At 34.5% G+C, this 17202-nt stretch overlaps 1 protein-coding gene across 1 annotated transcript; it reads left to right on the forward strand.

The window, feature by feature from the left end:
* The first annotated feature begins 9104 nt into the window (after window positions 1–9104).
* On the forward strand, window positions 9105–14491 carry C3AR1 (complement C3a receptor 1). The gene has a single exon (XM_052001584.1). The coding sequence runs from the start codon at window positions 9105–9107 to the stop codon at window positions 10581–10583; it is 1479 nt and encodes a 492-aa protein (XP_051857544.1). The 3' UTR covers window positions 10584–14491.
* Window positions 14492–17202: the final 2711 nt, after the last annotated feature.

Genomic DNA, 17202 nt, shown 5'->3' on the forward strand with positions numbered 1-17202 from the left:
TACTTCTGTAAAGACAGATTTGTAACTATATTCCTAAGTTTCTATGCATGTTTTTGTAATTAGGTTCCCAAATATATTAGTTTAATGTGCTATTATATTTTTATTTTGTTAAAGACTTTCCACTTACATTTTAAATTTTATTATTTATTTATTTTAATGTTCGTTTTTTTATTTGAGTTCCAAATTCTTTTCTCTCTAGTCCCTCCATCACCTACAAAGAATTGGTACGATATATTAATCTAAATCCAAAAAACAATGAAAATAAAGAATATGAAAAAAGAATATATCAATCTGCACTCTGGAGATGAATAGCATTTTTCATCATACCTAAATCTATCTAGCCCTAGAGATTTTTTTCTTAGGGAATTGATTAATAGCTTATTCAGTTTCTTGTTCTAAAATGGGAATATTTAAGTAATTTGTTTCCTCCTCTGTCTGGGCAATCTATATTTTTGTAAATATTCATCCATCTCACTTAGGTTATCATATTTATTGGCATCCAGTTGGGCAAAATAATTCCTAATTATTGCTCCAATTTTTTCTTCATTGGTGGAAAGTACATCTTTTTCATTTTTAATACTAACAAGTTGATTTTCTTCTTTCCTTTTTCTGATCAAATTAAAGGTTTATCTATCTTGTTAATTTTTTTTTCATAAAACCAGCTCTTAGTTTTGTTTATTAGTTCAACAGTTTTTTACTTTCGGTTTTATTAACCTCTCATTTTATTTTCAGAATTTCAAATTTAGTATTTACTTGTTAGGGGAGCAACTTGCTAGTGGCTGTTGGGGATCTAATTCTGACCAACAGAATTAGATCCCTTCATGTGAGAGGATGATAACAATACAAGGAGACTGAGAGGCAGTTGTATTCTCTGACCTCTTTTCTCTTCCCTCTTGCCTCCAATTTATTTTATTCACAATTCACAAGTAACATCTGTGTCAGCAAATTGTGATTTGCAATTCCTTGAAGTGTGTTATAATTCACAGCTGTGGGAGCTTTTGGAAAATTGACCTGTCCCTTCACATTTAGGCATGGTCCTTAATATTTACTTGGGTTTTTTTTTTTTAATTTGTTCTTTTTCTAGCTTTTTTAGTGTTTAATTCATTGATCTTCTCTTTCTCTATTTTATGCAAGTAAGAATCTAGAGATATAAAACTTTCTCTAAGAACTGCTTTGGCTGCATCCCATAAATTTTTTAATGTTGTCTCATTATTGTCATTCTCTTAGATGAAATTATTGATTGTGCCTACGATTTGTTGTTTTACCCATTAATTCTATAGGATCAGATTATTTAGTTTCCAATTAATTTTTGGTCTATTTTTCCCTGGCTCTTTATTACATGTGATTCTTGTTTCATCATGATTTGAAAAACTTGCATTTATTATTGTTGCCTTTCTGCATTTAATTTGGGGCGAAGGGGTTATGCCTTGATTTATAGTCAATTTTTGTATAGGTTTCTTGAACCACCGAGGGAAAAAGTATACTCCTTTCTGTCTTCATTCAATTTTCTCCAAAGATCTATCATACCTAATTTTTCTAAAATTCTATTTACCTCCTTAACTTCTTTTTTTATTTATTTTGTGGTTCAATTTATCTAGTACTGAGAGAGCAAAACTGAGATTCCCCACTAATATAGTTTTGCTCTCTATCTCTTCTTGCAGCTCCCTAACTTCTCTTCTAGGAATTTAGATGCCATACCATTTGGTACATATGTTTAGTATTGCTGTGACTTCATTATCTATGGTATCCTTTAGCAAGATATGGTTTCCTTCCTTATCTCTTTTAATTAGACCAATTTTTGCCTTTACTTGATCTGAGATCAAGATTGCTATCACTGTTTGTTTTTTTATTTCACTTGAAGCATAATAGATTCTGCTTCAGCCTTTTACCTTTACTCTGTATGTATCACTCTGCTTTACATGTGTTTCATGTATTATAGGATTCTAGTCTTTAATCCAGTCTGCTATCCGCTTCTGTTTTATGGGAGAGTTCATCCCATTCACAGTTAAAATGACTAATTTTATATTTCCCGCCATCTTATTTACTCCGAGTTATGCTTTTCTCTTTCCTTTCCATCTTTTCCTCCTCTCCGATATTTTGCTTCTGACCAATACTTCCCTCAAACAGCCCTCCCCTTTACAGTTCCTCCTGCTTTCCTATATCTTTCCCCTAATATTTCTGTTTTCCCTTCTATTAGCCTCTCTCTTTCCTTTCCTCTTTCCCCCCTCACTTAGCTATTGGGTGAGACAAATTTCTCTGTGAAGCTAAATAGGTCTTATATCCTCTCTTTGAACTAAATCTGATGAGAATATAATTCATTCAATGTTGATCCCCCTCTCTTCTTTCCCTCAGTTATAATAGATCTTCTTTGCCTCTTCATAAGATGTAATTTCCCTCATTTTACCTCCATTTTCCTCTTTTTCCAGTACAATCCTCTTTCCACCCTTAGTTTCTTTTTTATATTATCACAATAAAATCAAATTACATCTATATTCTCTAAGTATACTCATAAGAGATATAGTTCTCAAATTTTTTTTTCTTTTTACCTTATTTACCAGGAAATATCTTTAAATGAAATGTGTACAAAACAGAACTCATTCCCTTTCTTTCTAAACCCTTATCCTTCTTCTCTATTACCACCGCACTTAAACCTTCCTCTAACAACTTCTCCTTCCACCTCTCTTATCTTTGCAAAATTGCATAATTTGGAGATGATTCATTGACCCTACCTATTACAACAACTAAGAGGAGAGAGGTGGTTCCTTTAAAGACACACACACAACACACACACACACACACACACACACACACACACACACACACACACACACGATATTGCTCCAAGAAGAAAAAGACAAAGTTCCCAAATACATACTCTCTTCTGATGAGAGCCAGAGAAGGATGTGGCTAGGACTTCAGATTTAGACTGAATCTTGCTTCCAACTATATACAAGCTACTGTCCTTCGGTAAGCAAACTTAGATTCACTTGTTTGAGTCTTTCCTTTTCCTTATATTTTTCTTTCAATATCCATTTTTTTCCCTTTCTCTCCTTGAATCCCATCACCACAAATCATCTTCTTCCATAAACTCCTGAGATGTCTTTTTTTTTAATCAATTTATACTGGGGAATGCTGTATCTCTCTTATGTCTCTGCCTCTCTCCAGCATGTTCAAGTGTTCATTGTTGTTCTCTTCTCCCAACTCTTTAATAGTCTATAATTTTCCTTTAGACATTGCTCCTCTCTTGTGAGATCTCTCTTTTTTATCTTCTGTTCTTTTCCCTACTGCCCATTTCCTCTCTCATTCAACTAATGTATACCCTACATTATTTTTCTCTCATCAATGCTGTGTTGTTCTGGACAATGAAGAAATTGGGTTTTAGGTTTTTATTCACTTTTTAGTTACCAGGTTAAAGAAACAAAATTTACATGTTCAAAATTACTAAATTCTTCAAAGGAACTGTACCATAAGTGTACTTTCTAGCCCCTTCTCTCTATCCACCAAAGTAAAATATAGATATGTATAAATTCATTGGGTCTGATGTTTAAATACTTGTTATTTTTTTAATTCTGGCTCACAAAAATTTTCTTTTATGAAAGGAAGATTTTTTCACATAACTCAAATTTTTCTGAGTTATATCTTCCTGCTTCTCTGGTCTTTATCTTTCTATTTTGACTAAAGTCGATTAATTACTTTCCCTTCCTTTCCTCTCAACCCCCTATCATTTACAAAATTCTAAATTAATAACCATCATTTAAAATGTATACTACAATAAACACAGTAGGACACAAAGAGAAGATCATAAATGAACCTACAATTCTCTTTTATATAGATCTTGTTCTTCTTTAAAAGTAATATAATCAATTAAACATGTTGCTTCCAAAGCTGTCCTGCTTATCTGTGATTCCTACTTTTCTTTCTGGGCAAGTCACTTAATGTCTCCCTATATCTGAAACAAGAATTTTAATAGCTGAAGCATTGAAGAAATTAACAAGCCCTTCACTGACAGAGCTCATCCTCTTTTTTAGTTCTCTGGGCTCCTAGAATCCTAGCCCCTCATCTATAAAATGAGGGGAAATAAAACTAGAGGTCTCCAAAGATTCTTATTATTCCTAAATCCCAATAATCCTTTTCTGCTCTTATATTTTAAATTTACTTTTTCTTTAATTCTTTGTTGGACTATGAGTACATGTATTTTACAGTAGAAGAAACATTAGTGAAACTCAGAGCTGAGTAAGCAGAACAATGAGACAGAATTAGAGAATCACTGAACTTCAGAAAGGATCTTTCTTTATGTCACTCATCGAATCATAGGTTTTAAGTGAAAGGACTTTCCATATTTCTTTGTCCATGAACTTCTTGACTCAGTAGCCCATCAGGTTTGCTAATGGTCAAATCTTGAGGGTCAACATTTGCCAACACAATAGAAATGTTTTCAATTTATAGCAAGATGCATTTTTTATTTTCTTCCCGAGTTATTTTTACCTTCTGAATCCAATTCTCCCTGTGAGCGGGAGAACTGTTAGGTTCTGCAAATATGTATTGTATCTAGGATATACTGCAACATATTTAACATATATAGGACTGCTTGCCATCTTGGGGGGGGGGGGAGGGAGGGAGGGGAAAAAACGAAACATAAGTGATTGCAAGGGATAATGTTGTGTAAAAATTATCCTGGCATGGATTCTGTCAATACAAAGTTATTATTAAATAAAATAAAATTTTTAAAAAAATAAAAAAAATTTATAGCAATATATTTGGAACATCTAATAAAGGGGAAAAAATGTTGACATACTAGATTAAAATAAGGAACTGAAAAAAAAAGAGAAGAAAGGAACAAAGGGAAACTTGATGAGGCAGCATCTTGAAATTTGTTGAGGCAGCAAAGAGGCTATGGAAATAGGCTTATGTTGTAACTCAAGGACCTTTGGGGAGCCAAAAAGAAAAAGGGTTTTTTTAATTTAAAAAAAATTGAAGCATTTATTTAATGAATATTTACTGAAAATTACTACACGTATAACACTATGCCAGAACTATGGAAGTGTAAAAATGAATGGCACAGTTATTAATCCCAAAGGACTTAAAATCAAGAAGGAGTGAAAAGTAAGCTACACAATTGATTGTAATATTAAGCAATATGTGATTGGCATCAAAGAGATAGTACGATATGGGGGGAAAATACTAGTTTGAGGGTCCAAGGATTTGGAATCAAATCCCATCTCTGCTGCTTACTGCCTGAGTGACTTTGAAAAAATCATTTCTCTCTCTAGGCCTGGAAAATAAAAGAGTTAAGTTAATTGACCATAAGGGCCCCTTTTACTTAAAATCTATGTATCTGAAAGTCACATAAAGAAAAAAAAGGGGTTAGGAATAGGAAATATGCACTTCTAGGTAAAGAATAGCTTCATGGAAGAATTAGCATTTGATGCAACACTTGAAAAATGAGTAATAATCATAATAGCTGGTTTTTCTTTAAAGTTTTCAAAATACTTTATACATAATATTTTATTGGTCCCTCATAATAATTCTGTGAGAGAGATAATTTGTATATTATTATCCCTATTTTACAGATGGAATTATAAAGACTCAGAGAGACTGAGTGACTAGGTATTAAGTGGAAGAATCAGAATTCAAACTATCCTTCTGATTAAACATCCATTGACTCTTCCCACTAAAACACAACATCCTCCTTTAAATACGAATAAGGAAGAGATCTAGAAAGTACAGGAAAGAGAAACAAATAGAGATATAGACAGAAAAAAGAGGTATAGTTATAGATATAAAATAGAAATAGTCAGATATATATCAATAGATAGATAGATAGGTATAGCTAAAAAGATATAAATACATAAAATATAGATATAGATACAGATGTAGACATATCCATAGATACAGGTATAGATATAGATAGATAAGCATATATATGCAGATACACATATTCTGAGAGAGAGAGAAATATCTATATTATATATATGTATGCAGAAAGAGAAAAGCACACAATGAATAATGATTTATCTAATGTGTCCACATAATAAACAAAGTTTAGAAAGGCAAGTTGTAGTCAGATTGTGATGTGTTTTAAATACCAAAAGAGCTTGAACTTTAGAAGGCAATGGGGATTTACCAAAGCTTTTTTGACTGAGGGAATGTTATGATCAAAAACATTATGGGAAGACCAATCTAGCATTAGTGCTCACAGTAATTAGACAAGGATATGCCTCAGGAGTTCTAACTATCTTGTTAGAGCTGGTTGTTAAATTTTCTGTGTTTTTACTCCTTAGAAATTGGCAATATTACAAATCTGGACTCAATTTATTGTTTTGCTGCTTGTCTGGATTTTCAAAAGTGATGGAGAAAATGTTAATATTATAGATTAAGCTTAACAGTGTATTGTTACACATACTGTAGCTGAATGTTACACATTCCCCAATACTCAAGAGAATAATTAGAAGAGTATTGATGTGATAATAGTGAACATGGCTTGACCTAGAGTGGTAGTCTTGGAACTGGAAAGAAAAGTGGCAAATGAAAACTGACAAGATTTGGAGAATGATTGAATATGGACTGTTGAAGATGAAGGAAAAAAAGTCATCAAAATTAATTCAAAGTCTAAAATCTGAATTAGAATAATGGTAGTAATGTTCAGAGAAAAAAGAATAGCCACATGAGTGAATTTGAGGTGAAATATGATTTTGTTTTAAATGTGTTGAGTTTGAGCAAGTAGATAGCAAGTGAGAGAAGTAACAATATTAGTTAGTGGTCATAAAAGCAAGACTTCCTTGGTTTAGAGGTCAGGGCTGAAGATATTTGCTCAATAATCAACTGCATAATGATGTTGAATATGTAGGGTCACATAAGGATCAACGGAGGGAAATCTTCATTTACAATGAGATTTTAAAATCATCCTATGTGTTATAATAACTACATGATTTTTAAGATTTACGTTTCTTAAGAGTATGATTTTACTGCCTTTTCCTAAAATAAAAATTGCCTTTCTTTCCCTCCCCCACTGCTTATCTCAAATAATTTGCATTCCACTGCACAATACAATTTAAGAAGAAAGGGGATGTTAGTAACTGGAGAATCAAGAAACACTTCATTAAGAGATAGTACCTGAATTGTTCTTTAAAGGGTAGAGATTTCAAGAGGCAAAAATAAGAAAAAAGCGTGTTCCAGACTAAGGAAACCACTTATGCAAAAGCACAATGAGATGAAATGTCAAATTAGGGGATTTGTATTTTTCACTAAGGTAATAAATGATGAATGATTGAAAAATTTTGAGTAAAAGGGCACCAGAGACAAATATATGTTTTTGATACATCAGTTTTGCAGCTGTATGAAAAGATGATGAGAATCTGGACTAAGATGGTTATGATGTAAGTAAAGACAAAGGGATAAATAAGAACAATGTTAAAGATACAGAATACATAAAATTGGCAACTGATGAAACATGAGTATTGAAGAAAAAAAGAAAAAGTCAAGGATAATTTCAGTCAAGAAGTTATGAATATAGGTAACTGGAAGAAAGGTAGTTTTGTCAACAGAAATGAAGGGGACATGGGTTTGGTGGGAAATACAATGAATTCCATTTTGAACATGTTGAGTTTGAAATGACATCCGTTTGGAGATGTCTAACAAGCAACTTATAATATAGGACTGAAATTCAAGAGCAAGATTGGGTTTGGACTTACAGATTTTGAAATCAGCTCTACAGAAGTGAGCATTGAACTTGTAAGAGCAGATAAAATGGCCAAGCAGATAAAAAGACCATGCATCTAGAGAAATAAAGAGAAAGGCACCCAAAATAGAGTCTGTAAGGATCTCCACACTTAATGAGGTAGAAGATAATGATAATAATAATAATAATAAGTAGCAATTAGGTAGGAAAACAACCAAAAGAGCAGTGTGATAGAAGTTAGAGTAGGAGAATATATACTAGTGTAGTTAGTGGTGTATTGAGAAATAAGAATTTTAAAAATAGGATCAATTAGTATAAACAATGTTTTCTTAGGAGTTTGGATGTGAAAGAGAACTATGATGATAATTTGAGGGATTGGGAAGGTCCACTGAATATTTTTTTAAGGGTGGGAGAGATATGAAGCCGGGAAAGAGCCAATAGCAAAGTACAGAAAAAAGATGAAATGATCAAAGGGGCAAACTTCCAACAGAAAAAGGAAGGAATGAAATCAAGGTCATAAGTGATAAAAATAGTCTTACCAAGACTTCATTAGAGCCTTGAGCAATGGAGAGGAGAATGGAGAATGAGGAGTAAGCATTTTGAGTTGTGGTTTTCTATAAAGTAGGAAGTGAAGTCTTCTGCTAAGAGGGAGTCAAGTGGAAGTGGTATGGGAGATCTGAAAAGAGAGAAGGTTTACAATAGCTTATATAATAGCTAATCAGAAAAAAATAAATGGATCATCAAGAGCAGTGAGGGCCCACTTGTAATTAGATATAATAAATTTAAATTTTGTAGAAAGACTCAGTATTACAGGTGTAGGGATAAAGAACATGGATGGTTGGAGTTGGGAAAAGTAGACATAGGACAGGGAGGAAGGAATTCAGTTCTAGATGAGTGTGTATAATTGAAGTTACCAATATCTGTATTTATATATTCAATATATAAAAAGGAGGAAAAGAAACCACAGAATGGGTAAATGAATTGGATGAGAGAATAGAAAACATGATTGGAAATCATGGAGGATGAAGAAGTTTAGGCAATGATGGAAAGATACAAGGATGTGATCAGAAAACTTTCAGAGTTCTCTATTAAAATGTAGAAAAATTAGGATGATGAGCTGTCATTAGCTTAATGATGTCAAGGGATGATTTGTCACAAAACTTTAGGATATTTGCATACTAGACAACTGAGATTAAATTGAGATGAAGATTGTGTTAAGATTGGATATATAGATTTGGGAGTAATAATACCAGAGCAGATGAGCTCACCAAGAGAAAATGTAGAGAAAAGAAGATAGTCCCAAAGAGTTATCTTGAGACACACCAAGGATTTGTAAAGGACAAGAAATCTGGATAAGAACTAGAAATTGGTGAGGAAGTATGACTAAAATTTGCATTTCTTATGCTTCTTTTGCAGAATTTGCAGGATGCCTCTTACCAACAGCAGTTCGTCTGATTTGATTCCCCAGCCCTGGAGGGAGCCCCAGGTGATGATTTCCATAGCCATCTTCAGCTTCACTTTCTTGTTGGGGCTGCCAGGCAATGGGTTGGTATTCTGGGTGATTGGATTGAAGATGAAGCGTACAGTGAATACAGTATGGTTCCTCCATCTCACCGTGGCTGACCTCTTCTGTTGTCTCTCTGTGCCCTTCTCCCTCATTCACTTAGTCCTCCAAGGACACTGGCCCTATGGCTGGCTCTTATGCAAGCTCATCCCTTCCATCATCGTCCTCAATATGTTTGCCAGTGTCTTCCTACTTACGGCCATCAGTCTTGACCGTTGTGTTGTAGTGCTACAGCCAGTATGGTGCCAGAATCATCGCACTGTGAAGATGGCCTTCACCTTCTGTGCAGGGATCTGGGTCCTGGCTTTTGCAATGTGCACACCTGTGTTTTTGTACAGGAAAACCTTTACTGAGAACAACTGTACTGTGTGTGCCTACAACTTTGAAGAGCACAGTGCATCAGATTATATTTACTTTAGTCCTAGCCTGGTAGAAGAAGGCTCACTCGAGAACTTCTCTGTACCTGAGTTGACTGGCAAGATGGAAGGTACCTTATATCCCTCATCTTCCAGGAAGGATGCTTCTCCTTGGCTTTCTACCACCACTGATACACCTGGAACTTCTGGTGTTTTCTTCGGTCATTCTGGAGATACACTTACTGTGAGTTCAGTTAATTTAAATAATCATCATCCCTTTCCTGATTTATCAGAACTGCCAGATCAACTTCATGCTGAATCACCTACAGTTCCTCCTGTTTTACCTGAGTTTACCAACAATGATTCCAGTACTGATACACCGAGAAATTCTGATGTTCTACCCTATGACAGTGCAGGAGCTTTACCCTGGACTTCTAGCAATCCTTTAGATATCCCTGAAGTGACAGAAAATTTCTTGGATTTTATTTATGAATATGATTTCAATGAGAACCAACTGTCAACAACCTTGGTGGCCATCACAGTCACAAGACTGGTGATAGGTTTCCTTCTGCCCTTCGCCATTATGATGGTCTGTTACACCCTCATCATTTTTCGTCTAAACAGAAGTCACTTTGCTAAATCTAGGAGCAAAACCCTGAAAGTGGCTGTAGTGGTAGTCGTCACCTTTTTTGTCTGCTGGACTCCATATCATATTATTGGGATTCTGTCGCTGTTAGCATCTCCATATAGCCCACTTGGAAAGGCAGTGATAGCACTGGACAATCTCTCCATTGCACTGGCATCTGCCAATAGCTGCCTTAATCCCCTGCTCTATGCTTTCATGGGAAAAGGTTTTAGGCAAAAAGCACAGCAGTCCATACAGGGCATTCTGGAGGCTGCTTTCAGTGAAGATCCCATGCATTCTTCTAGTTATCCCCAGAACAAAACCTCCCTGACTCAAGACATTGTCAGCACGGCTGTGTGAGAAGATGGGATCAGTGGAATGATACAACCCCAATAAGGCTATGTCCAAGGGTATGTTTTCAATAGAAGATATCATGGTGACTAGGAGATTTGGAATAGAATTCATTGGGGGAACCATGAGAAGTCATTCTAGATAATAGGAGCACCTGGGTCCTAAGGACCTAACCTATAGAGGTTATTTTAGTTTTTTTTTTTTAATTTTAATAATAGCCTTTTCTTTTCAAAATTTTTCAAAGATAGTTTTCAACATTCACCTTTACAAAACTAAATTTTTCTCCTTCCCTTCCCCCCATCATTCTTCCCCAAAATAGCAAGTAATGCAATATAGGTTAAACATGTGCAATTCTTCTAAACATTGTCTCTACATTTATTGTGCTACATAAGAAAAAATCAGAAAAAAAAAATGAGAAAGAAAACAAAATGAAAGCAAACAATATCCACATTCAGTCCCCATAGTCCTCTCTGCAGATAGTTTCTCCATCATAAGTCTTTTGGAATGGGTCTAAATCGAGATTAGTTTAGTTTTGAAATTTAACTGGCTCAGGGAATCCAGGTTTTACTTATAGAGGGAATTTCCTCAATAAGTACATAAGAACTTCTTGAGTATAAAAACATCCAGAACATAAGGACTTGATATCTCTCTTTCAGGTTTCTGCCCACAGATCCTAACATTACCACAAGCAGAATTATGCTTATGAGTCAAAGTAATAACTTGGGTGAACATCCCTTCTCTGTACTGAATGTCCTTCCCCTGATACAGCAATTTCTGTAAATTGAGAATGTCTTGTCTCCTTCCAATTCTGAACCTAAGATACCTTACCAATCTGGTTGAACCTGATCCATAACAATCCCTATGCTTGAATAGAATTGCATGCCATTAGACAAGTCACTTAAGCTCCCAATTTCCTCATTATTACAAGAGTTGTACTGGAAGATTTCATTTTCAACACCAAAATTTTGGTAAATGTGATGCTTAAGTTTAATGCATAAGAACCAGGATGAAAGATTTATTGGCAAGAGATAGTGAAGAGTGAGATCTATAAGCCAATTAAAATATAGGAGAATCTGATTTTTAAAAATCTATTTTAATGTTTACTCGCCATTTTTTTATCTTTTACAAAAGCTTTTTTTATTTTTCAAAGATATAGCAAGAACAAAAGTACAACCATCTCTCCCCCCAACACTTTGGGGACACACTATCACCATACCACTTCACTCTGAGGGCATAAACTTAGCATTTTTTTTCTTAACACAGTTTCTACATAACATTAATCCCATCAATTCATATCCAAAGGAGGCTTGACTAAGGAGCCCAGCTACTGCTGGATTGGGTCCAAAATGTCATTCCAAAATCATAAAAGCGTGAAAAAGACCACATGTGCAAAAATGTTTGTAGCAACTCTTTTTTGTGATAGCAAAAAATTGAAAAAGGAATGGATGCCCATCAATTGGAGAATGACTGAAGGTAATGGAATATTATTGTTCTATAAAAAATGATGAACAAGCTTATTATAGTAAGACCTGAAAAGATTTACATGAACTGATACTGAACAAAACAAGAACCAGGAATACATTGTGTACAATAACAGCAAGAATGTGTGATGATCAACTATGAAAAACTTGGTTCTTCTCAGTAGTTCAGTGATCTAAAGGAATCTTAATAGACTTTGGACAGAAAATGTCATCTTCAACAAGAGAAAGAACAGAAGAGACTAAATGTAAATCAACAAAACGCTATGATCACTTTTTTTTTCTGGTTTTTTTTTAATCTCTCCCATGTTTTTTCCTTTTTGTTCTGATTTTTCTCTCCCAACATAATTCATAAAACAATGTGTGTTAAAAAATAAATAAACCAATTAATGGGGGGAAAATGTCACTCCAAAAGTTGGAAAGTTGATCACTTTTTGCTTCTCCAAATATTGATGCTGTAAGTCCTGACTTGTCAAAAATTCCTAGACTCCTGAAGGCTACAACCTCTTGCTACTTTAAAGTCCTTTGTTTTAAACTAAATCCTCTCCTTACTACCATTTACTCTGCTTTAGTAAAAATGAATTGTTGATGTATTTATGTCTTCTGTAAAAAGAATGTGAAAAAAAAGATATTTTGGAAGTCCTTGAAGATAAAAGGTGATATTTAGAATACAACTGGGGCAGACCACAATGCATATGCTCTAGAAGTTGCTGTCTAGAGTTCAGCCAATTAGTAAACTGGCAAATATTTATTGAGTATGTATTGTGTATATAGAGCATTGTTATATCTCTAAATAATATTCTTTTTAAAATTATGTCATTAAATTTAAAATAATGTTTTATCCTTGCCTTTTGCCTTTATTTTGAAGTCATTTCAACTTCCCAAATCCATAACTGAGTATTCCTCTATGTCAATTGATGTAATGACTATATCTGACAATATCCTGTCTAAGTCTCCTTTTTTTCTATTTCAAGAGATCAGGTGAGAGGAATTATCTTTAAGTATTAGTTCTCCAGTTCTAGGACTTTCACTGGTTTTTTCAGCTGCTCGAAATTCAAACACCTTTTACTAATTCTGCTTATTTTGATCTACCTCCGTTTATACTAGATGTCCCAAAAGTCTTAGTGTAGTTTTAAGCTACTAAAATTTAAGTATACTAAGATAAGTATTGTTTGTCCTTCGTTCTTGAAGAGGACCAATGACATCACGGGGTGATAACTTGTATGTGATTGAATTTGAATGAGGCAAGATTATGCAAAGTCATCAGTCTCACTCTTTTCCAGAATTATTGAAGTCCAGTGACAGGACAAGAGTCAAAAATGACGAATGATGGCCTAGGATGTAGATAGATGACCTTGGTATCTTTGATGTCTGGGCAAATTGTTCTTAGCTACCCATCCCAACAAAGAAGTCTTCACATGCTTGGGGTAGGCATTCCCCTAACTTGCTGGCAGGTTTGAGAACTCCCAATTTACCTTCAACTTGGATTAGTCTGTCTGCCAAGCCAGTTTTACTGGGGTGTGACTTCTTAACTAAACTAAGACTATTTTTTTTAATTAAAGCTTTTTCTTTTCAAAACACATGAAGGGATAATTTTTCAACATTGACCCCTGCAAAAACTTGTATTCCAAATTTTCCCCTCTTTCCCCCAAAGTATATCAACAAGACTGTACGGCATAATAAATTGGAGCTCTTTTCTCACCCTATGAATCTCTACTTTGAGCTCTCAATCAAGATGGCTGCAATAAGTTTTTTTTAAATTTTTATAAACTACCTTGACTATTAGGCTACTAAAGCTTAAAACCATACTAAGACTTTGGGGATAATCTGTACATAACCATCTTCACTTTTTTTCTGAATCAATCAACGAGTATTTGTTGTACCTATTATATGTCAGTAATGTCAAATGCAAAGGTGCAATGGAAATAGATTCTGCCTTCAGATTCATGTTATAGTTTTTTAATAGCCATTCTCCAATTTGGGGTAAATAGTTTCCAGTTTTTTATATGTTTGTTTTTGCTACCACAGAAGAGTGTTACTATGAATATATTGGTATAGATTGGATTTTTTTTCATCAATCTTTGACATCCTTGGGATTTCTGGATCAATAGAAATGGACAGTTTCACCTCTTGAATTGAATACTTCCACATTGTTGCCTTTTCTTCTCATAACCCCTCTGACAAGACTACTATTAGCATGTTTTCAAATCTTTTATAGTTTACAATGATTTTGAAAACTCCTTTGCTTACTCAAAGGGGAGCAGCTGTGGAACTAAACAAATTCAAGCAGTGAATTAATTAGAGTTGTATTTATCCTATGTACTCTCTGGATATGGTTGAGAATCTGGAAAAGACTGTGGATGTGAAACCACTTGGAAGATTTTTATTGTGATTAATTTAATTGTCAATTCTATCCAAAAGTAAAAGCATTTTATTTCAGCTGAGCATGTGTGTCTGATTCTGTGAAGAGTCAATTAATTCCATTATGCTAAAGTCATGAGTAAGACTCCCTGAAATCTATAATAGTTCAATGGCATTCACCATTTAGGCAGGAAAACTGATTTTTGATTGGGTGAAATGCTAATTTACATTTTTCCCTAAGTCATTGTCATGGACAACCATCCAAGACACACAGGTCATACTAGGGAGTTTTAACAGTGCATGCACTTCTGGAGAAGGAAATGGCAAACTACTCCAGTACCTTTGCCAACAAACCCCACGGACATAAAATACCCAGGTCCTTCTGTCTCTCAAAGCCATTGGACACCTGAGGGACCCATCTTCCAATGTATCTTTTAGTATTTTAATAGTGTCCAAACCTGCATTTTTGCCTGCCTGCATTTTTTATTTCCTTCATAGGCTAATTGTACAATATTTCAGAGTCCAATTCTTTTTGTACAGCAAAATAATGGTTTGGACATGTATACTTATTGTGTATTTAATTCATACTTTAATATATTTAACATGTATTGGTCAACTTGCCATCTAGGGGAGGGAGTGAGGAGAAGGAGAGGAAAAATTGGAACAAAAGGTTTGGCAATTGCCAATGCTATGTAAAATTACCCATGCATATAACTTGTAAATAAAAAGCTATTAAAAATTTAAAAAAAATACTGTTCAACCCTAAAAGACAGAAGGCTGCTGACTCTGAAAACCAGAATTCAGCACTAGAGGTTCATGTCCCCAAGGTCTAGGAATGTAACTCTGTCAAATCCTTATTGATCAACAGGGACAACCAGTGGTAAAAATAAATTGTGATGTGGATAATCTACTTCCCCTTTTTCTTTTTACTTGTATGTCAATTAGGATACTTCTGTTGGCATCCTTCAAATTCTTTGTCCCTGCTTTTAAACCTTCCATATTGACTAATATGTTTAAAATACTTTCAAACATCATAACCCCCATGACTTCTTCCAAGAAATTCATCCAAAATAGAGAAAGAGGGACTAATAGCAAAAAATCTGCCCTCCACTTCAAAATTAATCAACACACATAGACATGCAATTAAAGTTGGGTTTTTAAAAATGATACTTAATTGATTTTCTCCGCAAGTTTAATAATGTATATATACATTTTTAGTGTAAGGATTCACATAAATTTGAATAATATATATCTTCTATGCCAAAATTAACATAAATGACCACAACTTTTGTTTTATACAGAACCTAGCAAATCAATTTTGCTAATAAGAAGTTATTGGTATATTAACTCTGTGTGGCAGCTAGGTGGTACATTAAAGAGTGCAAGCCCTTAAGTCTCAGACACTTACTAGCTGGGTGACTCTATCAAGCCTTTTACCTCTGCCTCAATTTCCTAATCTGTAAAATAAGCTGGAGGAGACGCAACCACTCCAACATCTTTGCCAAGAAAACTCCAAATGAGGTCATAGAGCCAGACACATAAAATAAAAGAACTCAACAACATTCTTTTATATATATATGTGTGTGCTCTGTATATATAAACATATATATTATATATGCTGTGTATCCTATATATGTGTTCTGTATACTATATATATACATATATAAATATATGTATATATATACATACACATATATAGCTCAGGAAATTCTTTTCTTTCCACTTTCTGATCTATCACATAACTCTCCTGTCCAAAAATCTACACATTTCCTACTTTCTACCGCCACAATCCACCTTTCACCAATTAGACATTTATTTCATAATGGGGTTGGGGAACCTTTGAGTACCCACTACATAAAAAACAGAGATGTAAAGATGAATGGGAAATGGCCAATATTATACATACTTAAGACACAAGGTCCAATCCTCTTGCCAGATATCTTAAGAATTGATTTGAATTCAACTAACAGTTAATGTCTGTTTTGTGCCAGGAACAGAGAATAGGAAAAAAAAAAAAAAAACAGTCCCTTAGATTCTTCTGAGGGAGAATAACATGTTATAAAGCCTGTCTCAACGCTATCATTTGGACAGTGAAGGTGAAGGGACTTGGACAATTCTGAGTTTAGCATAGGGATGATAGAGAATTTCAACTGTAGCTCTCAGTTGCACTTTTGTGGAGGGTTCCTAGATGACAAAACATGTTTTGAATGAACATTGGTTTGAACAATTTTGTTTTCTTGCAAGGCTGAGAATGACTTACGGAGAGTTGCAAGATGTTCAGAAGAATCTGTTCCCACCTTCAGAATCTAGTAGCAACTTCAGGAACTCCAATTTGATCAAGTCTGAGGAGCCCAGAAAATGCCACTGAAGTGTTTAATGGAGTCCTCTTAAAATCTGATTTTTCTCAGGAAGGTATTTGTTTGAAAGAAACTTCTGAGGAGGTATTCTACCCAAGGAACTTTTGAAAGCCTCTCCTTTTCCTAGAATCCAATTGCTACAATCCCTTTTCAAACTTCCATGTGTCCCAGAATACATGCCTCGCTGTCCCCGGTGCAACCCACTGAGGGGATGGCTGCCTCCATAAGCAAGATGTCACTGTGACTAACAGAACAATAATAAAGTAGAAGGGGGGTATCTTTTAGTTCTGACATTTTGGTAGGCCATCAAGCCTACAGGAAACTTCAACTCCAATCAATTTCCACTTCTCCCTTCTGTTTTCCCCTCACACTCTCTCCCCAAGGATTGAAGATGAACCCAAATAAGTGTATTTCACCCCCAAAAAAGTGTGA

The sequence above is a fragment of the Antechinus flavipes genome, chromosome 5, assembly GCF_016432865.1.
Source record: "Antechinus flavipes isolate AdamAnt ecotype Samford, QLD, Australia chromosome 5, AdamAnt_v2, whole genome shotgun sequence".
Taxonomy (NCBI): domain Eukaryota; kingdom Metazoa; phylum Chordata; class Mammalia; order Dasyuromorphia; family Dasyuridae; genus Antechinus; species Antechinus flavipes.

Excerpts from the sequence above, each read along its gene's own strand:
- C3AR1 (XM_052001584.1), top strand. The coding sequence starts at position 9,105 with ATGCCTCTTACCAACAGCAGTTCGTCTGATTTGATTCCCCAGCCCTGG.